The sequence below is a fragment of the Camelus bactrianus genome, chromosome 3 (genome assembly GCF_048773025.1).
Source record: "Camelus bactrianus isolate YW-2024 breed Bactrian camel chromosome 3, ASM4877302v1, whole genome shotgun sequence".
NCBI lineage: Eukaryota > Metazoa > Chordata > Mammalia > Artiodactyla > Camelidae > Camelus > Camelus bactrianus.
This window is the reverse complement of record NC_133541.1, coordinates 19,037,210-19,064,046: the sequence shown is the minus strand read 5'-3', so window position 1 is coordinate 19,064,046 and position 26,837 is coordinate 19,037,210. Positions and strand designations below refer to the sequence as shown.

Below are 26,837 nucleotides of genomic sequence, written 5' to 3'. Positions count from 1 at the left end.
CACAGATGCAAAGCTAGCTGATGGCAGAATTAGGAGACTGCTGGTAGTGGTGAGGATGGCTCAAGCCAGGCTGGGGAATGTGTTTGCAGGGAGAGATCTCATAGGGAAGAGCAGAAATCAGATCATTGCAAGGAAGCTCACATAGCCTCCTGGTTGTGGCACGTGGTCTTTTGGATTCCTGTTTTTCCTGTTGCAAATTAGCTGGTCGGTCCCTAAAAACCTACACTGTAGACATTTGAGGGGTAATCATTTTGGTAGATGGTCCCAGAGTTGTGCTGGCCTCTAGCAATGTCCTGTGGTAATCTGCTGCTGAAGTCTGTGGTCCTGTTTTCTCATCCTTTCATCTCTGCCATCCAGTTTTTGTTCTGGGTCTGTTGGTTCACAACCTTGGGAATTTACCAGGTGTGATTTCAAACTGGCCTCCATACACGGAGGGCAAGCAGGGACCAAAGAAAAGCAGATCACTCCAAAGTGGTAGGTAATGGTTTTCATAAGGAAGGGATCTGACATACGAGGCTTGTCTTGGGCAGCCCACAAGATGAGTAGATCTCCGCTCCTGACCTCCAGAGTCTTAAGAGTTTGTAGAATTATAAGTTTTGTATGCCTTAAGAGTGTTCAGTGATATATGCCGTCCAGATGGTCTTAAAAAACATTGCTCTTTCAAGGATGTGTCCTTGAAGTAGCTCTTAGTGCAGGAACAGTGGACATAAGGTACAGTCCAAGGACAGGGTAGAGAGTAAGGAGTCACTGATTGCCTAGGTCCGGCTCCTGGGCCAACCTGGTCAAAACCTGTGTCACATTTTCCTAATGACTTCCTCCAGCAGGTTCTGGAGTTGCTTCCTCACAACATGCTTAATTATGTGGGGCTCTGTGAGGCTAAATGCACTCATCAGTCATTTTTAACCTACCACCCAGTCTGTGCTTCCAACTTTTCCTCCCCACCCTCAGCCAAGCCTCAAGGATGTTGGCTAGAGGTATACAAGAAGAAGAAAGTGCCAGGAACCAGGGGACTGATGCAGTTTGACCACTGGGCAGTCTGTTTTCTTTTTTTGAGAGCCCTTCTTTGGAATCCATAGTGATTTCTCCTTTTCCTGTGGTATGATAATTCGCCTACACTTTATCCTTGGTTCCCTCCATACTGAGGTTCTTAGTAAAGCTTTACACACTTAACAATTACTGACTTTCAAGGCACTTATTCTACAAATGCCTATGCTTTTGCTGAAGCAAATACAATGTAAAATTTCATGCTAAGTAATCACAATCTTACTCTGTCCAGATCCTCAGAGCCTAATACCGAAAGCCTCTAGCCCAAAAAATAATGTTAAATCAGTCAGGGTGTAGCAATGAGAAACGTGTAATGGGAATTTTTAATGCACACATTTTAGTAACTTTAAAAATGCTCTCATTCAGTTTATAATGTTAATATCTCTATTTTCTCTGATGAATTTTAAGCTTATTTAAAAGGATATTGTACCTTTAAATCCTGATTATCACAGTATCTGATTTATGCTAAGTATTAAAGAGGTGTTCATTCAATTGGTTAGTTAAATGAAAGGATGATAAAAATTTTAATGATTTCTTTTCACTGAGAGATTGGAATAACACAATTTGCACTATTATGTCATATTTAGAAATCTTTTGCTAAAATATTCCAAACATAAGGGCACTAAGCAATTAAAGAGCAACATATGTGGTATTGCCAAAGTAAGAAAAGTCAAGAGAGATGGCTCAGTTTGCTAACAGAATCCATTACTGCTCCATGTCTTTTCTCATTACCACTGGTTTAAAATGGGATAATTGTTTGTAATCTATTCTATTTTATAAGAATGTGTCTATATTAGTATTACAAAAATACAAACTATCACCTCACATACAGCTTAGTGTCCTTTCTCCTAATAGTAACATTTCTTGTCAAAGTATTTTCAGTAGCAAACTGGCAATTCAAAACATTATCAGGAAGATAAAAATGTCCATTTGATGTTATCAAGTAAAAAAACAAATGAACAAAAATAGAGGATTTGCTTTAAAAATATAAAATTATCTTTGCAACAGTACTGAGTAACTTTTTATCAACAGATAATATTCAATATTTAGGTCAGGCTATGAGATAAAATATTTAAAGTATTAAAATGCTTTTACGAAAATCATCACAGAATATTTGCCTTTGCTTCAATATGAGCAAAACTTTCACTTGTATGCTCTTAGATGAAAAGTCCTTCCCAGCTTCCTTTGAAAAATCATTTACTTGACTTTTTGGAATATAATTATGAAAGGTAAAACTAATGGCCATCCCTTGACAATAAAGTGTAAACTACAACATGTAGAATTTCAACTCATAGCTCTTGCATTTCTCTGGGATTTAAAAGGGATTGTTGAAAAGCTTAGCATGTAAGTCCTAAAAATATTATTCCTTATTTATAATTTACATTAGAAATTTGTGTGTGAGTAAAGTAGGAACAACAGAAGCCTGGTGGTATCTTTCATAACTTTTGTTCTTATAAATAATGCAACTCTGTTGAGTTCATTTCCTTAGTTGGCTGTCTCTAAAGTGTGCCCTTCCCTATTTTTGTTCTAGTCCATCAGATGCTTGCAAATCAAAAATCCCTTTGAGAATAACTCTCCCACCTTTGTGTCTATCTCCAAGGGAGATGTAATCTTACTTCAGTCATCTAATTAGCAGTAGGAGTCTCTGTGCTGCAGGCGGCAACATCAGCACAAGTGTGATGAGCCAGTGTGCTGACATCAATGAACACTTTATTAAATTACACACTCCCCTAAGCAGGCACGGGCTTTCAGAGCCCTCATATTTTATGCACTATTGCACTGACTCCCTGCTTTCTGAAACTGTGAGTATCTGGGCCAAGCTGAGGATATGAAGTCCTGATGAGATTACAGAGATTTTTTTTTTTCTAAAAGATATTTGGCACACTCTTAGGTATTAGGTTTAGTCTGTGGGTTTTTTTTTTTTTTTTTTTGACAACTGATAACTAGCTGGAGTTTTAAAGAACAACAGGAAACCAGATTTGGCATATAATTTAGGGCATCTTTTTCTTTGGAACACCAATGTGTCAGAGTGAAATAAAGGATTCACTGATCTGAAAAAAATTTCAAAATGATAATCTTTTTCTGGATACTGCGTACTTAGATGTATACATAGTATGCAGTAGCTTTTGTTTCCTGGATAGTTTATAAAAGCACACACTCTTAAATGCTTTTAATCATTAAAATATTTAATATTCAATAAAGGAAAGTGCAATGGAGATAAATATCCTTTTTAATAAAGGACGTTTATAATTACATTTATCTTTTTTGTATACAGCCATCTTGACAGGTGTGAGGTGAGATTTCAGTTGTGGTTTTGATTTGCATTTCCCTGATGTTTACTGATGTTGAGCATCTTTTTAGGTACCTGTTGGCCAGTCTTATTGAGAAATAATTGACATACATCACTGTATAAGTTTAAAGTGTGCAGCATGATGGTTTGATTTACATATAGTACAAAATGATTACCACAATAGGTAACACTAATCCATCATCTCATATAGATACAATAAAAAGAACAGAAAAAATATTCTCCTTGGAATACTACTCTCTTAATAGCTTTCGTATACATCATACAGCAGTGCTAACTATAGTCATTGTGTTGTGTGTTACAATCCTCTTCAGTTTTGTTTTCTCCCTCTTGTATTGGTTTTGATCATTTTCCAGTCAGGGTAATGTCTTCCTAAAATGTATTGGAAATTATTCTTCTAGTCTTGCACTTCCTGAAATACTTTGTGTAGGACTGGTAAATGTCTTAAATGTTTGCGCAAATTTGCCAGTGAAACCGTCTGGCTCTTGGAGCATTCTTTAGTGGCGGTTAACTATAGATCCAATCTTTTAAATATTTATGGAACTATTGATGTTATCTTTTTCTTCTTGACTGAGATTGGCTGTTTAAGTGTTTCATGGAATTTGTCTGTTTCACTTAGATTTTTAAATTAATGAGCATGGAGCTTCTAGAAATAGCTCTTTAATAATCTTTTAATATCGATATCTATATCTACATTGATATCAACATAGATATCGATGTAGATGTAGGTATACACACATGTACACCTTGACACCTTGACTGCTTGGTTTGCATTGGAGTCCAAGTTGAACAGAACGGTCTTTACAACTAATGCTAAGGAGGGCAGACGCTGATAGCTCTAGCTGTACAAAGTCCTGTACTTGCTTATCACGCTGTGTCTTCTGCTCCTCTGGATATACCACAGATGTTTTATTTATTCCTCTGTGGTTTTCTTACTCCTGTTTAAAAAAATTGAAATTGGCTAGGTTTTAGGGTTTCATTATTGAATGAAATTGCAATAATTCAGGATAAGTTATGAGAATGATTAAAGGGTTAACCTTAAAAGATTGAATACACCTATTTACAAAAGAAATCAGGAGAAATGTTGAATGAATGCAGGAGGCTCTCATTTTAGATAATTATTACTTGAGACATGTCACTCCTTTATTCTTATTCCAGAGCTGATCTATGGGAGAAAGAAAGTGAGAAAATACATTCTAAATAAACTCTTAACTTCTTTTCTATATCCCACTCCTACATCCTCATCTCCATGTATCTGGAATTCCATCTCCCTCTGTGATGGTAAAAGGCAGAAAAAAACTTAAGATGCTTTCAAATGGAAATGCATGCTATATAATACTGCTTTTGATTTACTCAGTCCATCAACACATACACACACACCATAAAGCAATAAAAGGATGTGTTTCACCAAGATGCAGAATGCCTTTTTAGAAGAATGATTAAAAACTCAGGATATAACACCATGTAATAAGTATCCCCTTGAAGAAAATCAGAAGGTATCAGGGATGTGTAGACAGCGGTATAGACAGGAGGTGTATCAGTTATCCAAGGGAGCTAGGAAATGCTGAACAGGGCTCTGCCTGAAAGAATATTTTGCAATTAACTGAGTGGATGGTATTTTATGGATTGAGTCTTAATGGTCCATTTCTGAGGTACTACTTTTTTCTTGCATCAATCTTAACCCACTAAATTCTCACTGAAATGATGAGTCCTTCGGGTTCCCACAGTGATTGTGACTAAACATATGTCAGGTCTATAATTGTTTCAAGGGCCAATGCATAACCTCTTTTAATGTCCAAAAGCTTACGAATCTGACTACCTTCAGTAAGTATAGGTTTCTGTTGTAGTGATTTTTCACACTGGATTTGGGTACCAAATGATTCAGTGAAGCAGATTTATCAACCTTAATGCTTTCTAAAGGTTAAAAATAATTACATAATAATTTCCCCATTGATTTTGTACTACAAAAAATAGTCATACACACATATAAGAAAACCAAGATTTTCTAAAGTGAGTGGTCGTGAAACTTACTATGTTAAAGATTGCACGTTGTATTTCATTTAGAATTCCAAGAAGCCGTTGGTAGTGGTAGAGCCAGGATCTGGGTGTGGGCTAGTGAGAATATGGGCAGAAACCAGCAAATGTAACCATACTTTTAAAGGAAACTTTTAAAATCCCATTTTTATTAACTAATTCACAATCTTAACAAATTCCAGTTCTCCTTCCAGAGACATAATTCCTTAAAAAGGAAAAATTAGCTACAGAATCTTTGTTCTCAAGGGGACATGAATATCAAATTTATACACAAAATTCAACATGTTAATGGTATGCTTCAAGTCAAAAGCAATGTATGGAATTTACATGTCTAAATACATTATTAATAACATTTTAAATAAATATTCTTTACCCAGGATCTTACTATATGTGTCCCAATACTTCTGTGGTCCATAGTTCACACATTTCCTGCAGTGTCAGAAATCCCCCATTCCCCATGGGTCTATCTTATTTGTGCTCAGCACTGGAAACTAGCCAGGATGTCTTCTAGATAAGAGCATTAAAGTGTAAGTTTTAATCATAATAACATCTATTCATTATTAAATTATGCAGGACATTTCAGAACAGTGCAAGGGGAATCTGGTGACCTGAGTTTCTTCTTATGACACTAACTGAGACCGAACATGCCACAAAACATTACTTTTGACACTGTTTCCATATCTGTCAGCTTAAGTTATAGGAGGAAAAGTTTATTTCTAAAGCTCAGTGTAAAAGTGCTTGATGATATGTTTGCTGCTAAGGTCAGGGCTGGTTTCTCCATTAGGCAGAGTTCACTCTGAGCTTAGGACCCTCATTATTTTTTAGGGAGGATCCCATGAAAATGTTTGTCTTTTTAAATCAGAGGAAAAAGTTGAATTTTTAGGTCAAAAACAATGTTTTAATATGTAGTATTAATATACGTGTCTTTATATGAATGTAGTTGTAAAATATATTTTCTAGTATTTTATTAACAAGAAAGCTCATGAAGGCAAACTGTGTAGAGCCCATAAAAGTCATAACCCAGCCCTGGTTAAGGTAGAGAAAATTGCAGCTGAAAAGTTAGAAGATTTGGACTTCACATTGTAAAAATTCTGGACCTAAATTTCGATTTGAACTTAATTGTCTTAGAATCATGTCATATAGTCAAGGTGAAATAATTTCATTCCATCAGTACACTTGCTTCTTTTTCCCCCTGAGCCTTGCACATTCTTTTCCCTGTTTATGACACATTATGTACTTCTGACCCATTTTTCCAGTTCATGGAACACAATTCCATCCCATTGTGTTACCATAACTCACTTATTTGCACACTTGTGCATATATGCACACACAACATGAACTCATGTGCACACATGGTGGCACCCTGTCTCCTCTCCCCTGTGTGTCAGCTGGGACATGGTATTCTCCAAAAAGATGTCCCGGACCCCCCCATGTTTGGATGAGGTTCTCTTTCACCCAGCCACACTGTTCACTCTTAAATGGTGTGAGCATCTTGGGTCTCACCAAAATCTGACAGCTTTCACATAGCAAAATGCAGGGCACAGAGACGCTACTCCATAAACATTGCCCAGAGAGTAATTCTGAACCTCAGTAGCCCCAGCTATGGAATGAAAATTCTAAACACACTCCATGGAGACATATGAAAACACACATACAAACAAACTACACATACAAACTAGTGATTTGTACCACTAGTTCATTGGGGAGCTCATTATAATATAGCTTATTACTCCCAAGTATTTACAAAACCAATACTATGTATTAGAGTCTATACTTAGGCATTGATACCTTTAAAATTTTTAATAAGTAAATATTAGAAAATAAAGAAATAAACCTTGTATTCTCTTTTTAGTTCAGTTGAAGACTGTGATGAAAATACTACTTAGCACTGAGCCAAACATTAGGAAAAATGGTGACAAATTATAACCTAGTCACTTTCTGCCCACAGAAGATGAAATTTAGCTAACACGATGCTATTCCAGTTGCATGTTTTTAGCTATAGACACATAATTTTGGAGTTAATCCTTTTTACGTAATGAGTTTCCATGAAGAGATAATATAGGGTATCTACAAGTGGGCTTTTCAGTATTGTGCAAATTCTGAAGCATAATCAGAGTTAAAAAGTAGTGCTGATAAAATTTTCTGCTTCCTTTATTTAAGCCTGTCTTATAAATGCCACAGAGATCTGTCTTATGATCACAGTGCTTATCCTCATGTAATGACTATACTTTTAAGTATATTTTAATGGCCAATAATATATCTCCATGTTTGCACCTTTGACTAATTTTCACAAATGAGTGTCATGTATAGTTTTGCATTTGCAGGTATAACAGCAAGAACACATTTTGCAATACCCATTTTAGTGTATATTTCACACATCCGCACAGTAGAGCTAGCTAGTGTACAGTGACTGTTCACGCACTATTAGCGCATGCGCAGGTCTTCATAGAAACAACTTTGAACGGAAATGACGTTTAACGGGTTCTTTCTTCCAGCTGTGGATTTTTTTTCTTAATGGTCTACTACTAATGCAGTAAATGAGGAATTACACCCATCTTGGATAGGAATTCCTAATAAAACTCCCAAACTCTCTCTGTCTCTTCACTCACTGCTTTTCAGAACAGTTCAAGTCCTGGATCAAAGAAAATTGGGTACCAGATGGCTTTTATCCTAACATCTTTAATTTACCTTGAGAACATTCTTGCTACCGATTTCCACGTAATGAAATAAATCCAACTGCAGCAGAACGAGACTTCCAGGAAGCAGCAGGTGTAATGTCACAGCTGTATTAGCACTGCTGACTTGATCGTGGATCAAGTTACTTCTGGGACTGTCACACTTGCTGCTGAAGTTCAAAACGGCTGCTGAGAGAGTAGCAAGAACTCTTGGGCACTTTTCTTTAGCCTATTAGCAGGAATCAGAGAAAATGACCACACCGCGCTATGTGTCTCACTCACCAATGCTTCTTACCCCTGCCATATGCTTTATCCACCCGCTGCCCAGAATTTATATGGGTTATATTTGGTTTTGCAAATTAACACGTTAGGATGTTAGCATGTAGCATGGCTGGAGAAGTGTATTACTGGTTTATGTGCAGGTCACATTCCTGGAGAATACAATTAATTTCAAATGGTTTTGCTTGAAGGGGAATTTGAATCTGAGAGGAATAGCAAGGATCAGAGATTCTTGGAATTCTATCTGCATTGGTAAAAATCCTAGCAATGTTTGATAACTTATCTGAGACTAGGAAACCTTCGCGTTGCATATTTCATTCGACCATGATATATTGATTGCTTGTTTGACGAATGTCTTGTGTGAGTGCTGTGATGTTGTATAAATAGAATATAAGCATAAAGTGGTATAAATGGTCCTCCATCTGTTGTACTTTTTTAGGGAAAGGAACCAGGTTTCCTTCTCATTGAAATATTTTAGAAAAATGATAATATTCAATCCAGTTCAAAATGTATTTACTGAACACTTTGTGCAATCCTATGTTAGTAACTTTGGATGCAAGGCATAAAGCCTTGTTTTAAACTTACAGTCTAAACAGAGATACATATGCAAATGCATACTTAAAATAGAATGATAAATATTCAATGTAGAATTGAATATTTTCTATGACATTAGAGCACAGTAGGTAATGTGTAATGAACTCTTGGAAAATATGATCAAGCATATGGACTCATATTCTTCGAGTCCTTCGTGTAATGCTTTGATTCAATTATCTCACATAGTGCTTTATACAAGATGCATAAAATGGTATCAGCTGTATGAAAAGGAGGTCTTTAGTGTGCACTGGCTCATTTTAATTGTATAAACACACCTGAAAAATGTTCCTTTATTTCTCAATGTTGAAATTTCATTAGATTGTATTGGTGCTATGAAACTCTAAAAGGATTAAAATTGTTCATCCATAGAGGCTTGGGTTTGGTCTCAATAATCTTTAGTATTTTCTATTATGATTATAAATGGTAAAATTAAAGGGAAAAAAAGCTGGTACATTAAGATTCTAATCAACATAATCAACTGACTTGAAGAATGACTTATTCCTTTCATTAACCAAGGATGGATTGCAGCTTAATTGATTTACCTGTTATTTGTGGAGATTTAATTAATAATGAGAGGTGTTGAAATGCCTGTTATACTGTATTTTGTGATCTGCTTTTCTTGGCTTCCTATAATAAAATTGACAGGCTATAGAGAAAATAATGATAGTGATAAGTATTTCAAAATAATAATGAAGACTCTGTGATTGCAGAAATAGAATAAGGTTCAAATGTTTTAAAATGTATGAAAAAGGAAAACAGTTTGTAGCATAAGAATATAATCACTGTAGTGTGTGCTGACTTGAATAAAACAGATTCTTCTAGTTTAAAAAAATGCAGAAAAAGATTGATTACTTAGAAAAATGTTCTAATCTTGCTACAATAGTCATCTTATATTTTATTTCCCCATCAGTGTAATAGGCAACATACCAGGGCTGTGAGGCAGTAAACAGGAAAAAAGTCATAAACCTATTCTGAAGATGATTTTAAGTTTGGAAAGGTCTCCAGCTTTGCTATTCAAAGCATGTGGTCCAACTGAGTGGCCTTACAGGGGAGCATATTAGAAATACAAAATCTTGCACCCCACCCAAGACTTGCTGATTGAGAGCACAGATGTTTAATAAAAGCCCCAAGAGATGTGAATATACATTAAAGTTTGAGAAGCACTGGAATTATGGGACTGCAGAAATGCTAAGAGGTGGTTTAGTGATTCTTAAACTTGATGTGTTCATATTAAATTATCTTTGAGGTTAAAAATAGGAAATGTGGTTTTGCAAGAATTTCTTGAAAGTTAAATTTATTAACTGAAAATGACATCATCGAAATTCATTACCCTTGAGCATTTTCATTTCAGGGGATAGTTTAACTGTGGTCTCAACCCCGTTGATTCCTTCTGATTATAACTCTGTTTACAATTTCAAACAAGTACAGCCCCTTTATGTAATATTTTCATATTCTAAAATTTAGCTTTTGTTTTTCACCATAAACAGTTCAACCTGTTCAGAAAGATTCTTTTACAAACATATTAATTGCCTAATTCAAGAAATGTTTACCACTACACCTATATATACATAGCAACATGCTATTCACCAGTGAGAGAAGTTAAATAAAGTACAGTTACCTGGACACCTCACTGACACTTGTTAATGATCAGTCATTTTAGTTTGCATCTCTCAAATAATGAATGATGTTAAATATCTTCTCATGCATTTATTTTTTCCCTCTATCTTCTTAGGTAAACTCAAATATTTTCCCACCATTTTTAAATTGGGTGTTGTGTTTTTTTTGTTTTGTTTTGTTTTGATGGTTGGATTTTGAGAATTCTTCATATATTCTAGATACAGGTCTATCATCAGATATGATTTGCGATCTGTTATCGTATATTCCCGCTCGGCTATGGTGTGTCTATTTCTTCTCTTAACAATATCCAAACTCATCAAGTTATATACATTAAATATGTGCAGCTTTTTGTATTTCAATCATACCTCAGTAAAATGGTTACAAAAAATAAAATGATACCATTAAAATATGTCAACTATAACAAAAGATGAGCAAGTTTTGATTACTGACATCTATGAAATATTATTGAAAAGAACTTAGTAATGGAAAGCCATACAGTGTTTCATAGGTCAAAAGAGACATTGTTACTATGCTGTCGGTTTTCTTCAAGTTTATTTAAAGATTCAATGCAATCTCAATCAAAATCCTTACAGGCCTTTTTTAATACATTGCAAGGTGGTTATAAAATTTAAATGTAAAATGCAAAAAGTTCTAAAATAACCAAAAAATTTTTTAAAAGGAGACCAAAGTTGGAGGACAAACATTATCTGATTTCAAGACATAAATTATATTCATCAGGACAGTGTGCTGTTGATATAAAGATGGGCAAATAGATGAATGTAATAGACTAGAGAGTCCATAAATATACAGGCACAAAAATATATAGACAATCGATTTTTGACAAAGGTGCAAAGGCAGTTCAGTGGAGAAAGGATGAGCTTTTCAACAAATAGTGTTGGAGCAACTGAATATTCATAAGCAAAACATAGAACTTCAGTTCAGATCTTGCTCCAATACAAAGCTTGATTCAAACTGGACCATAGACCTATTTACCTGTTAAGAATTAATCTATAAAGCTTCAAAAAGAGAACATGAGAAAATACTTTTGACCTTAAGTTAGGCAAAGATGTTTAGATGTGAGACCAAAAACCCAACCTATTAAAGAAATTTATAAATCAAAATTATCACAATTAATTTTCTATTTTTTAATCTTACTGTTTGAAATGGTTTTATAAGATACTTATATAAAATCTGTTTTAAACATATTTTAGTGATCTTAAATTAGTGTTAAAATTCATTTAATATCCTCCATTATTCTGGGACATAATAGCAGTCAGGTGGACAAATACAATAAAACGTGTAAGTAAAATTAAATATTGTTGTTATTCTTCCTAATAATAGCAACTGTAACATCTAGGATGCATGCTATGTTCGTTTAATGAAAATGAAGAATGTAAAAACCTCTAAAGCAGACTAACAGTGTTACTATAATGAATTATTTTGTAAAAATTTACCTTGCTAATACCAATAAATGATTTTAACAATTAAAAAATACATTTAACTGTAGACTCTTCAGGAAATTTACCATTAAACTATGTGAATTAGAACGAATGAAGAATGAAGAAAAATCATTCCAAGCATGTGTGAAGATCCAATTATTTACTAATAACTTTTACCAATACGATCTCCACCTACTCCTTCACCAAAATATTAGTGCTTAAGCTCCTAAAATTATAGGTAAGGTTATAATTGTATTGAAAATGATCACCAATATAGCATGTAGTTGCTGGCAAATATTTTTAAATTGAAAAAAATAGAGATGAAATGAGAATGGCTGTTGCTACATTAAGTTTTAAAACATTTATAGAAGAGTGCAGAAACCCTCAGTTATGCAGATTCTCTCCTAACCTTTAGGAACAGTGTAAGTTTCTGGAGAATGTCCTGATACATTTCAAAAGGCAAATATCATTTTGATAAGTGTTCCTTTTACATAGAATCCAATCAATTTGAGTTTCTGTAAAATCATCCGTGCTTTGTGATGTAAAACCATTTTATGCACCAGATAATTTCTATACTCCAAGTATAGCGTTAACCTGACAGATTTTAATATAGGCTACATCTGTCATGTTGAATGCTTCATGCGCCTTGGAGAACTCCACTGTCATTTAATACCCTCTAGGGAGGTACTGCTCACCATTAATCTTATTTCTAAAACATTTTTGCATTAACCTTTAAATCATCCTAATAATAAAACAAACAAAAAGGTAAACAGACTGCTTAGAAATCCTTATGAATGAAAGCATAAATCTATGTGCCGGAGTACTTAGCATGCGTTGTCATATTACAGAAGTAGAATTCAGTCCTTTTGGTCCCCCAACCACCTTTTATAATAAACATTTTATCATATCCTGAAATAAAATTCATACCTAACAAAAAACAAACAAACAAAAAACTATAGAAAAATTTTAAATAAAAATATCCTAGCAATAATATAAATAAAAAACAAAAGTTACTATAATTTTAGAATATTATTATTTGGGCGTAACTATATAGAGGAGGTAATGGTACTCAGATGTTTGAGTCAATTTACAGTTCATTGATTCATTCCTTCAAACTGGTTAATGAGCATCTACTCTGTGCAGGATTCTGTTCTAGTCACTGTGAAAACTAGCAAAAAAAGCAAAATTACCTTCTTTCATGGTATTATAGGAAGGAGAGTAAAGATGTACTTAATAAGTAAATGAAACATATGTAGTATATTGGGATATACAAAATATTAGGGGAGATTTCAAGAAAGAACTGAAGGAAGCAGGGGACCTACCCACGTGGATATCTACAGGAAAAGCATTCCGGGTGGAGGGAAGTAGAAAGGTCCTGGTTACAAGGAGACACATATGAAGTGTGTTGCAGACTGAAGCAAGAAGTACACTTTGGCTGGAAAGAAGTCAATTTTGAGGAGCACCCTGGGGAATTTAATTTCAACATGAGAGGGGACCAGCAGTCATGAAATTGACAACAGCATTGTAGGTCTTTGTGAGATGTTGGGTTTTAATCAAAGTGAAATGAGAAGCCATCAGAGTGTTTTAGGGAGAGAAGTGACATGATCTGATTTGAATTTTAGTGGGATTATCTGGGACATGTTGCTGAGAAAAAGTAATAGCAGAGTAGTCCGGAGTCTGGGCGTCATGGAGTCCTAGACAGCGGCAAGGGGCCGGTTAGAAGTGGACACACTGTGCAATTGTATCAAAGGTGTAGTTGACAACGTGATTAAATCCTTCTACACAATAGTGTAAGTTACATCATAGGCTGATTTACTATAGTAGTGAGTTTTTTCTACTCTAGGAACCTCCACAGACCAACCTAAAAGGGATGAAGGGAGAGGTCTTCGGCCAAAGACACTCAGATTTTTTGGTCTCGTTTTTGGCTTAACTTTTTACCTTTGAACAGGATTAAATTTGAAGAAACTGTGCTGCTGTTTAAAAACCATTTAAATATCATTGAATTGCATGACAAATGCATGTTTCCTGTAGTTTATTAAAATTACCATTTTGTTTTCAAAATTTATGTTAAATTAATCTGAAAAAGTTGACATGCAAAATTAACTATGTCTGCACTTTGTATAGAGGTCACAATTCTTGAAAACCGGTAAAGTGCCAAGACAAAAAAAGAAATAAAAGCTTAATATGACCTTTCTTTAGAATTTGAAAGAAATTATTTATAATTATTTTTCTTAAATTGTAGACACGTTACTAGACAAGTAATGTTTCTAAAACTAAGTTATTTTATGTAAAAGAGGGAAAGTAAATATTTTGGTTTCTTTTATTAATTAATCTTCAAGTTTACAGTGACTTTAATCTTTAACTTTAAAGTTACAGGTAACATTCGTAATGTTGTTAACTGACTTTTTTTATTTGTTTGTTTGTTTGAAGCTTTTGGAAACATGTCCAAAACATTGATGAAATGTTGGAAACCAGCTGAAACACAGTAAAATTCAACCCAATAAAATAGGACTGCTTTTTCTTCATCCACGCTGGGAATTGTCAAGAAGTGAACTATGACAATATATCAATTTTTGCTACTGTTTCTACTCTGGGTATGCCTGCCACATTTCTGTTCTCCAGAGATAATGTTCAGAAGGACTCCTGTGCCCCAGAAAAGAATTTTAGGTGCACGCATACCTAGAAGTGATGGCAAAATTCTGCATCGTCAAAAGCGTGGTTGGATGTGGAATCAATTTTTCTTACTGGAGGAATATACAGGATCTGATTATCAATACGTAGGCAAGGTAAGTCTGTATTGAAATGGCAAATATTTACATTCTTTTTTTATACATCTCAGTAAAGAAAATTTGAAGCTTGTCAACACTGCCATTCTTTCAAATTTGACTCTCTAAATATCCCTAAAGAAAGTTTTGCTTATGGAATACAAATTATAATTTGAAAAACTATGTAATGAATATAACATGATAAATGTAAGAATTCATTGACTAGAATTAATTCTGCCTACTACCTCATGAGTTAAAGAGGTACTAAAAATTGCAGTTTCAGAATCTGTAGTTAGAAATCAATGATGGTGAGAAAATTATATGTCAATTTAGTCATTTAAAGTGATAATGCATGCATATAATACACACACATATATGTAAATTTGGCATTGCTGTTGACTTTTGTGAGGAAGGAAAGATGTATTTAAAAATTGTTTAATATTCTATAGAATGAGAAAGCAAATGTCATTAAAAATATGACCTAAGGCCAAACTAATGCTTATTTATAGGAAAACTTATTCCAGATATGAATGTTACTTATTTTTCTGGGTACATTTATATAAAGGAAAAATATATGGGAAGACAAGCAGGTAGGAGTTGTTTCCTTATTGCAATACGACGATATGAGGAGATTGCACGCTGTTGAATTGTAAAAGTTAGTGAGGAAGTTGAGTTGTGGTTGGGAGTGGAAGGAGAAATGTGACATAAGAGTAAGGATGACTGCTTTTATACACTAGATTTTATTAATTTCCAATTTTCTTTCTTGGCACTATCTGAATCTAATCAAAATTAGGTAATGTCTTAAGAAAATTCATTTAAATAGTCAGTATCATTATTTTTACAGATAGTTTATGAAAATATGTCAAAGAAAAAAGAAAAGTTAAGCATACTCACCAAAGGGAAGCAGGTGTTCATTTATCAATGTTAACACTATAAAATTATGATAGATCCACTATTGCATTGGTGACTTTGACATCAACCTAAACTTTAATAGCTTCATTCACAAAATTAAAATTGTGCTTGAAGTTTTTGTCTTCTAAAAAGAACTGTTTTTGAAAAAATATATGTTCATTGATTAAAAAAAACACTTTGATATGTTTTTTCATGTTCCAATTATTTCAGTCCTTTTTAAATGTCTGGCAATATGAGAAAGATGACATTAAAGGTTAAATGTCATATTGACTAGAAGGAGAAGAAAAAGAAACAGCAACCTGAACAATTTTACCAGAAGGCGCACGGTAGTGGACTTATTACAGGTGTCATCTGATTGAAAGCATGAGGTCAGACGTTAAGGGAAATTTTATGGTTGTTGCAAGAGCCAACTTTCAGCTTCTGAAACCAACCACATGAAATACATAACAGAAATCTGGACCATAGAAATATAAATAATTTCCTTTGGTTCTTCTTGGACATAGTGATTATTTGTTAACTTGCATACATTTTCCTTCATCTAGTCCTTAATGAGGATTTAATTAATGTTAATAAATTGAATTATCATTACATTATGAACTCTTTTGATAGAGTCAAGCTACTTCTTACGTACTTTCTTCTCTCCCCAAAGAATATCAATAACTTGAAACCAAGAACATAACTTTGTATCTCTATTTCTAGCTCTTACAGTAGATTTTAAAATTCAGTGAATTAAATGAAGCTGAGTTGTATTGAATTGAATTCTCAGAGTCATCTGATACCTCTTGGCTCTTTGGTAGGGAAAAATAATAATAAATATCACTATGGAATATTAAAGCTGGTAAATACTTAAGATATATGCATTTTTTATATATAACGTTTATTTTATTTTTCCTCACTCTGCTCTATGAAAGCAAACAAGAAAATTCTTTAATAAGGAGGGGCATAAGGAATTTATGGAATATGTTCACCAGTTTCTTTCTATAAGTATGTCCTGAACTACCGGATCAACAGAAATATATTAGATGCTGTAGCTCTGAGTTTACCTCTAGCATCCAGAGCATCTATTTTTTAGCATATATTTAAAGGTCGTTTTGTATTTCTATCATTTCTTCATGTCAAGACCTGTGAAATAGCTATCTTTAACTTTCCCTTGTTTATTGTACAGTATGTGTATTATTTACTTATATTAACTATTTATATTGCATTAATTATTTATGTAATTAAAGATCTTATTTTAGATGTAAACATGTAGATTAGTATATGCAAAAAAGGCAATAGGCAATATAGAATATTTTTATAAACATATATCATGATGCATCTAATTTAGGGCTAATATATATTTTCTTTATGAAATCTAAAAAATTTAAAATTCCCTAGATATTCTTTCCAACATGACTTATACTGAATTTATTACATATTCATCCTTTCTTTCAGATACCTTACTCCCAGTTTTTACTTTCTTTAAGGTAGGCATGTGATACTGATGCTAAGTGACTCAGTGTCTCTAGGTTAGCTTAGATGCAGGAGTAACACATGTCCCAATTACTAGACATATGGGAATACAGTGATAGACACTCCACTGTTGATGAAAATGCACTGGAAGCTCAGAATCGGGGCTAGCGGCTGAGGACCAGCTAGAAAGCACATACTTGAAGAGGGAGAGCATTTTTAAATACCAGATAATTAGCCAGCTAAACCCTACAAAGAATGGATGTCATATAATTTCTCAGATAAAAACCCAATACTGCTCAAAGGGATATGGCAAAGGGAAGAAAACCCTGATTTCTCATTGTGTTAAAGCAGAGGAAAGCTTAGGAAAAGGATAAAACTGCCGGTCAGAAGAACTAGGATGGAACCCTGTTTCCGCCACTATTTTTCTCTCATGGTTAAATCAATTAACTTCTCCTGGCCTTCATTTTCTCATCTATAGTATTGATCTTGTCAGTGGTTTTATATATTTACACATAGATACATATTGATATGTTTAAGGTACATTATATATTTAAATTTTACTTATTTTAATATGATTACCTTATAAATGTGACATATATGAACACTTAAAAACCCACTTTAAAAAAAGGAAGAAGAAATAAAGAGAGAGAGAAAAAGAGAAAGAAAGCCAGTGGCTGAATTGTCACTGCCATGACTATTATTAAGAAACCAGCTAAGCAGTGATACACTCAAAGCATTTCTTTGTTCAGCTCCCAATGAACAAAAAACACTTTCCTCTAAATTATTCAACTAAATATATTCCAAACCAAAATATATTTGGTGTAAATTCTTTTTTTCTTTTCAGTGAGATAATCACACTGAAATATCCTATGCAGGATAATGCCTGCTACCTTTTCTTTACCTTCCAAAGCAAGGGATTTAAAACCTGAACTTCAAGTATGTACTTTTGCCCTATGTTGCTTTCGAATCTCAGCCTTCTATAAACATTTTAAAATTTCCCAAAGTAATATTTGAGAAACACTGTGATTGTAAACTATTTTTATTAGTTTAATGTCTTTTTACATGTAGCTTATCACAAGTTCTCATTGCCTGATTCAGTCACCCTAGATAATTTCTAGGATTCCAAATATTCAAACAAATAATGACGTTAAACTAGATAGTCTTGAATTCACTTTTAGCTGTAACAAGCATACAGTTCTGAGTGAATTACTAATTTTATTTACTGTACAAACTTTGCTCTTTATATAATAATTATTCTCAAGTGGAGAAAAACATGTTAAAAATAGATTTTTAATCAAAACCAGAGATTGAGAAAAATCCCAAAACATCAAAAAATCAATAACATAGTTGGTCAATGATAAACCTGATAAGCACAGTAAAATAATTAACTATTGGAAGTAAAAACATATTAATAATCTTTAGAAAGTAATCAGGGCAACTGTGTCTATCTTCTTGATATAATGAAAACATACAGTGTCCACAGTTATGAAAGAGATTCTTGGGGCCACCAGGCCATTTAGACCTAGTGGTACCTCACTGATACCATTCTTCTCTAAACGCAGAATAGATTTGTCACATATGTTCTTAAATTGGTGTTTGTAAGTCTTGTTGAGTTCTCAGTTGTCTAGCATTCTTGAAAAACAGAAACCATGTTTAATTATTTCTTAATTTTATATCCCTTTTCCTGAAGAAATGATGGCTTCAAAGAGCTAGAGCAATAATGATGCACTCTATTTTAGGAGAGTAAAAAGACCACAGGTATTTACTGTTCTTCTGTCCTCATATGATAACCTAAGTTCACTTTCTACCAAGAGATACATGGTTCCCCGTAGTCTGCCATGGCTTTGTCTTCCCATAGTTTTTAACCCAATATAAACATCCTCCTTTCTGAGTAGCCAATGGAAACTTTCTCCCTGGAACCAACTGCTTTTATTTGCACAAGCATCTTTCTAGTCACTTGAATTTTCAGCATTTCAGTTCACTTTTAGGTATTTCAATTTCTTCCTCTAACCTGTCCCACACTGAAAATGATGGAAGCCATGCATTTTGCTAGTTCATCTCAACTCTGTACCTTTAGTACTGCCTTATTTACCCACATGTCCCCTCAATGGGCATGATGAGTTCAAAATACCCTACATCAGTATTTCTAACTGGGGAGTTATTTTGTCATCCAGGGGAAGTTCATCCATGTTTGGAGACATTTTTGGTTTTCACAACTGGTTAGGGGAGATGCTACTGGCATCTAGTTGTCAAAGGCCAGGGATGCTGCTAAAATCCTACCATGCATAGGACAGACCCCCAGTCCTAAATGTCAATAGTGTTGAGACTGAGAAATCCTGTCCTCAACCTCCTTAGTTTGCCATAGCCTTTTACATTTTCCTAAACAGCTCAGTCCTTACTTTACTGCTTTCTGGGTTCTTGCTTCTGAATATGCTCTCAACTATAATCATGTTTCTTTTCTTTGGAATTGCTGTCAGAATTTGCTTTTCCTAACTTGGATTTCTTTCAAAACCTGCTTTCCTATTCATATTCTGTCTAATTCTTAAAGCATATATTTGACTCCAGTCTCTTGATCATTCTTTTCTGTAGACTTGTGGGCTCCACACACCCACCATAAATGAATTATTTATTCATCCTTTCAACAAATATCTAGAAGACCTTCTACAACTCAGGTACTATGCTGGTGTTAAGTATAGTGGTGAAAATATAATTTCTCTGCTCACAAGGTATCTACCTTTAAGAGAAGGAGAAAATAATAAATGAGGATAACAGGAAGTTATGAGGCTCTTTTTGTCTTAAATACAACACCGGCCCCCAAAGTCAAGAACAAAACAGTAAGTGCGAAATATTCCCATGTTCGATTTCTGCAGTATTTGTAAGTAAGGTGGAAATGAAATAGTTTTGGGATATGTGTTACATGGATCTATGTTATTAAATGTTGGGACTGGAGAGTCAAAGTATATACTTTTATTTTTTATTTATCAGTTTATTTCTTTGGAAGAGGCTTTTGATGTGCAATACTTTATAATGAAGTAAGCATTGGAAAGTTCTAGAAGAGACATCTCCCAGAAACTGAAAAAATGTTATTCATAAGAGAATAACGCAACATTAAACATTTACAAAGTCTGGAAATACCAGTTGTGCCTACCGTATTAGATCGTATGCGTTTTGCCCTTAAAAATTTGGGTACAATCAAGTCAAACCTGGTTGCAGCACAGGAAGGAGTAGTTAGAACCAGGATGGAGAGAAGACGCTGTCTTCTTAGGGGGAAGCAGATCTCAAGTGAGTACGTGGAAGAACTTTATATTATATGAGAGTTCCGAGAGTTGGAAACACTCTCCTGAATATTTTAAAAACTATAATGTTGAGACTAAAAACTCCCAGGTGACTTTTTTTTTTAAACAAACATGATAAAGAGAACCTACATAAAACACATACACAGACACATTTAGCTGTTCAATACCCATAGACCTGCTTTAGTGGTGGGATGGGAGTACGCAGGCTCTTGATATATAATTGTTTTCTATTCGAACCCTATTAATGACAACTATAAAAGCTTTGGGCACAAAACAAATTAATATGTTAGATGATTTTAGTTAGAAAAAGTCCTGGAAGAAAATAAATCAGGATGGCTTGATAGACATTGGCAGAAAATCTTTCTTAATATTTTTAAATTTTTTTTTAGTTTGTTTTTGGGGGGAGGTTATTAGGTTTATTTATTTATTTTTAATGGGGGTCCTGGGGATTGAACCTAGGACTTAATGCATGCTAGGCATGCACTCTACCACTGAGCTATACCTTGCCCCTGAGAAAATCCTTTAGATTTAATGATTATAAAGACCTTCCTGATGAGGAGACATTTGGACTTTTTGGATGAATATAGACATGTTTTTCTGATAACAACTACACGAAAAAGCTGAACCTAATTTAGAGTTTATAAAGATTTTTCATACAAATTCTCAAGCAAGAGGTAATAAAAGCATTTTTAGATAGAGTTATGTCCTAACAGAACTCTGATAATATTTTCCAGGGAGACCATCTCTTGGTTATTAACTCTCAAAATGCATACAACATCTATTTCCATCAGAAGTTATATAGAAAAACATATACTTACATCTTCAAAGCTCCCTCTAACACTTTAACAATGCAGTATTTAAGATCCTGAGTTGCAGTCCAGGTACACTTGGTGCTTTGAAACTATCTATAGATAGTTTAATAACAAAGGTTTTCAAAAAGAATGTGCATCTAAGATTTTGTAAGCACTCTGGGAAGCCATGCTAATTTCACGTTAACCTTTAAATGATCAGGTAACACTGGCTTAAACACTGTATATACTGACATTACAGCATGTTATTCGTATTTAGAGATTTTACTGTGTTTTAGTTACTTTTATAGTAAACTGGTTTTGAATTTGGGTTTAATGTGTAAGCATTATATTTATTTCCCATTTAAAATAATGGGAATAGACTCCTTGTTAGCATTTTAAGCAAAATGTCGAATGTTGAATATTTGAAAAAAAAAAAAAGATATGGGGCCCCCTTATATATAAATAACAGCCAAAATTACTCTTTTACTTAAAAGTCCTTACTGGTAGTAGTGATAACGTATGTTTAATAAACTCTTCCATGAAGTTATTTATATAACATGATATCAAATATCAAGATTATTCATGTATAAATGTGAGAAGATCACTTTACAACCATCCCAAAACAATACACTCACAGCACTTACACGCATGTACACACTCCATTCCCCTCACTGTACTACAGTGACTTGTGGGCACTCCCCCCTCCCACTCTTCTTTTTTACCCCTTGAATTAGTAACCCAGAGATTCAATGTTTTCATCTTTTCTTTCTCACCACTGTCTTATTTTTGTATATGCCTCTCTTGTATTCACCATTTTATAACCCCCTCACGCAGAAGCTTCTTTTATCTCTTTTTCTTGTTTCTTCAGTTTTTCACATAACATCTTTTAAAATCTACCTCCCTAAGTTAAGTCCCTTGAATTTATTTTTATTGCAATATGTTTCTGATAAGAGATAATTATGGATTTATTTTCTAAAAATATTATTTCTTTGGTTTTAGGCCAATGAATTTATAAGGACTAGTAATAATTGGTAGTAGATGGCAGGACTTTGATAATAATAATAGACTAATAATAATAAAAAGTAACTCAAAGAATTTTTCTATGCCAAACTTTTAAAAACTTTATCTCTTATTTAAAAATAATAACATTCAAATAAAAAATTTAAATCTACCATTTAACCCATTATTTTTTAAATATAGAACTTTTAAGAAGTATAATCTTAGAATGAAGATTATGTGAAAATTAAGACTGTTGGCAAAATCTGGGGAGAAAACTCTGTGAATGAAAAATAACTTGATACCTCACATTAATTTGCTCTTCAAAAAGTATCTCGGTATAATTCATCAGTTACAGGTGCGCGTGTAATGGCCATGAAGCGTGGGGAATTATTATTATGGTATTATGAATTTCTACCAAAGCCCTCTCATTTTCTTTCTTGGAGACAATATACAATTATATATTCAATTAAATATCATCCCCATTGTTCTGAAGAATAATGTTCCTTTCCAGAAAGAAAATGAAAAAGTGAGCTGTATGCTATTGTGTTTGCAAGGCAGTGACTCATACTTAGAAAATGTTCATATATTCAAATTCTCAGTTGCTTCTTATGAAAGCATGAATAGAAAAGGAGGGAGCACTTTAATAAATTTTCTCAAGTGAATTCTTAAATATTATAAAGCATAATATAGTTAAACTTCTGTATTCATTTTACCGAAGAATATTATTTAATCTTAAATTTTTATTATCATCATTTTTATTATTGTGTTGGTAACTGGGTGGCTGCATTTCATAGCTCCTGGTAATTGTAATTAAAAGTTAAAATAAAGAACAGCATGGAAGCTTCCAGGTAGATGGACTAAGTTTAGAAAAGGGCACAGTAATTTTGTTGGGATATAATATAGAAACCTTTGGTTCTCTCCTGAGTACCTTAATTCTAAGGAGACAATACTTAACAATAGGCAAAGCACTTTATGCAAATATCAGATCCTCTCTTTAGTAAAATTCTTTTACCAACCCCACTTTTAAAACTGTACCTGATACATTTATAGATTACATAGAACTATTAAATATAGAATTTTAAATGAAGATGTTAAATCTCAGCCCAGGATTAATGTTCTTCTACCAAGTAAGAAACTGAGCTGTGAGAATATGTACTAAGATAGCCATTTTTCTAAAGGAACATTTTCCATTTTGGCTGACGTTTAGCTTAAATTCTGCCAGTGACCTTCTCAATTCTGTGTTGTGTCTTCCAAATAGCCCACAAGAACTCCAAGACCACTGAAGTTTTCAGTTTTCCTTGATACCTATGCTGTCACTGTGTACAAACCAGCATCATAAGCTTAGCCCCAAATCTAGTTTGTGTGAGTTTTGTTATCGTGAATTCAACAGATCAGAGGGATTGAGCTGTGAATTATGAATGGACTGAGTGCATGAATTTATGGTACTCAAGTTTCTGAAGGGAAATAATAAAGAGATAAAGCAGAGATCAAAGACATGAGCTCTGATGATTGTCAAGTAGCACAGAGTACAAGTAGAGAGCATCCAAGGAGAAATAGAGAAGGGAGGAGAGGGGAAGCGTAGGACTATGATAGAGGCCAACGAGAAACAGACTCCAAAGAATTGATGACTAATCGTGCTGAGTGATGTAAACTCATCAAGGAGAGAGGTGTAGCAATTTGGAGATCAGTGGGGACCAAGGACAGAGCCATTCCAATTATCTGAAGTAAATGGAAGTCAGATAGCTTTGGTTTAGCCTGGAAGGAAGTAACGCATCAGTTTCTCATAGGCATGTTATCAATAAGATAAAACAAGTGAAGAGAGGTAGCTTGAAATGATGAATAGTAATAGGATATTGTGATATGAACAGAAAGAGAGGATGTGAATGGACACAATTTTGTTAAAAATTAAAATTAAAAATATCTCTATTAAACTAACAGCCAGCATCACACACAATCACTAACCAGAAAAGGTATTCTCATTTAAATCATCAACAGGAGTAGTACAATTAAAAAAAAAAAACACCCTTTTCACCACTAACATTTGACACACTTCTGGAAGCAAAATAACAGTGTAAAAAAAAAATCACATCTAGTTTTATGTGAGAATCAAATGAGATATATAATATTTTGAAACATCCTGACATATCCTTGATAATGATACTTCTAAAATTTATTTCATTATTACTTAATAGTCCAACAATCTCATAAGGTAGTTTTTTAAAAAAAATTATCCCTCATTTACAAGTAAGGAAGATATGTCCTTATTGTCTAAATAAATTGTCTAAGGACACCAATCAAAGTAGAGATGGGATTCTAACTTAAAAAGATAACTCCAGAGTACTGTATACTAACCAATGTTACACCTCACTGCACCATTATTAATAAATAATAATAATAATATCATGTCTGTTGCCCCAGCAGCGGCAATCATACTGTTTAAGCAATACAGTAATGAATGTGTTAGCTGACTTCCTTTTCTGAAATGATATCAATATAAAGCTAAAATTGCATAGGTAACAGGGATATTTCTACTATTTCGTAGTGATGTCAAACTTATTTTTGTAGCTGTTACATGCATATTACTTGATTTGTATATGAAATTAATGACACATGCACTTAGTATAAAATTTAAAAGGCAAAGTAGGGTATATAGTTCAGACTAGGACTCCTGCCGGGATACTTAGGCATCCAGAGTTCTCCTAAGACACAACTGCATTTACCAGTTTTCTTTCATTTTGTTTCTGGTTTTTGTATATATGCCAAGAGATATTCTAGAATTATTTAAACAAGTATCTGTGATTTGGTTTTTGCATAAATGGTGGTGTAATTTAGGCTATGGTATAAAACGTGGTTTGTTTATTTTTACTTAAAAATGTAACTTGAGGACATACTCCATTTCAGGACCTAAAGATATGCTTTACTGTTTAAAAATGTTTAGTAGCTGCATGGCATTCTTTCCAGTGGATATGTCTTAATTTGCTTTGTCACTTTCATTTTGAAAGGCATTTAGTTGTTTTTAAAAATTATTTAGTAATTTAATAACATGACATTTTATTTCACATGGTGCTGGTATATCTTTAGGAATATGACTAGAAGGGAAATGCTGATGCGAAGTCTGGAGAAATTTAAAGTTTTCATAGGTGTTGCTAAATTGCTCTCCATTGATGTTGTTTGAGTTTGTCCTGCCAAACAGCAAGGAATGAAAGTAACTGTCTCCATAATTGTATCAAATCTCTGTATGATCATCATTTAACATTTTTTTATCCTGTAAATGAAAGCATATATCTCTTATAAGGGAGAATGAGCATTTCTTCATGTATTTAAAACATTTTTCATTTCTCTAAGTGTTCATATCTTTCACCAATTTTTCTATTAATAAAGTAGTCTTTTTTTGATCCATGAGTTTTCCTGCTTAATCAACCTTTAATTCTTTTTTCATTTTCAAATGTAATACACGTTGAAAGTTGAATAAAACACATGTATACTCTTTAATGAATAAATAAGTCAAGTGGAATGACCTCAACGTGGGTCAAGAAACGGAAAATCGGTAACCCCTAAGGAACTCTCTCTGTGGGTCTAATAACAATACCACCATTTCTCCTTTCTAGAGGTGACAGTCAGCTTCATTTTGGGTTAATAATGCCTTGCTTTTCTTTATAGTTTGAACATCTATGTAGCCAGTTAGAAATGACATACTAGAGTTCGAAATAGTTCATATATTCTTTTATGTCTTATTTCGCTCAAGTAAGTTTATGGAATTAAATCATGTTGTGCAGAGGCTCTCTGTGTATGCGTATGTTTGGATTTAGTTATACATTCTATCAATAACAGATATATGATGTTTTCTCTTCCCCTAACTTTGGCTATTACTGACAATGCTTCCACAAACATTTCTGTACATGCACCCTGATGCATATGTACATTGAATAACTTCTGAGTATATAATTAGGAGTAAAATTGCAGATCTGTAGTGTGTGCCTCGCTTTCAGTTTTCCAAATATTGCCATTTTAGTTTCCTAAGTTTTAACTACTACGAACTCCCACTGGCAGTATAGGAGAGTTCCTTTCATTCTGCGTTGAGACCTCAGTTTGTTATTTCTGGAAATTTTATTTTTTCAAATCTGGTGATTTAATTTGCATTTTCCTAAATAATAATGAGCTTTCATTTCTGTGAACAAGGTTTTCAAGTGTTTTATTGATTGTTTCTTTAGGTCATCCACTCTGATCTTATTGGTTGCTTCATTCCCAAACCTGCAGTAGGTGTGGAGCATGTGTTATTTTTCAAGCACTCTATCTCTAGGGTCCCAGGTCACATCCTTGAATAAAAGACAACACATCCTGGGTCATGAAGCTTACATGTTTAGTAGGAAATTAAAAATAAACATAACAAATAGATCACTCTTATGGTATGTAAAATGATGAAGAGTGCTGTCAGAAAAGAAGAGACAAAGAAAGGAGAGGAATATTGAGGGATGGAGCAGAGCAGTGGTGGTGGTCAACGCTTCCTCACTTAGAAGTGATATTTGAGCAAAGGATTTCAAGGAAGTGAAAGTGGAATTTTTTTCCTTGAAGAAGAAATTGTTACTTCAGACGCTCTAAATGAAAAATGGAATTTTGAGATTATACAAGTTC

The 26,837-nt window shown here is 33.7% G+C and overlaps 1 protein-coding gene across 1 annotated transcript in view; it reads left to right on the top strand.

Moving 5' to 3' along the window:
* Positions 1 to 26,837, top strand: part of LOC105069465 (cadherin-10) — a 159,947-nt gene that overhangs the window by 40,492 nt on the left and 92,618 nt on the right. The window contains exon 2 of the mRNA XM_074356588.1: positions 14,421 to 14,776. Within this exon, the coding sequence (XP_074212689.1) occupies positions 14,546 to 14,776 (231 nt within the window). The 5' untranslated portion in view covers positions 14,421 to 14,545. The remainder of the gene's footprint in view (positions 1 to 14,420; positions 14,777 to 26,837) is intronic.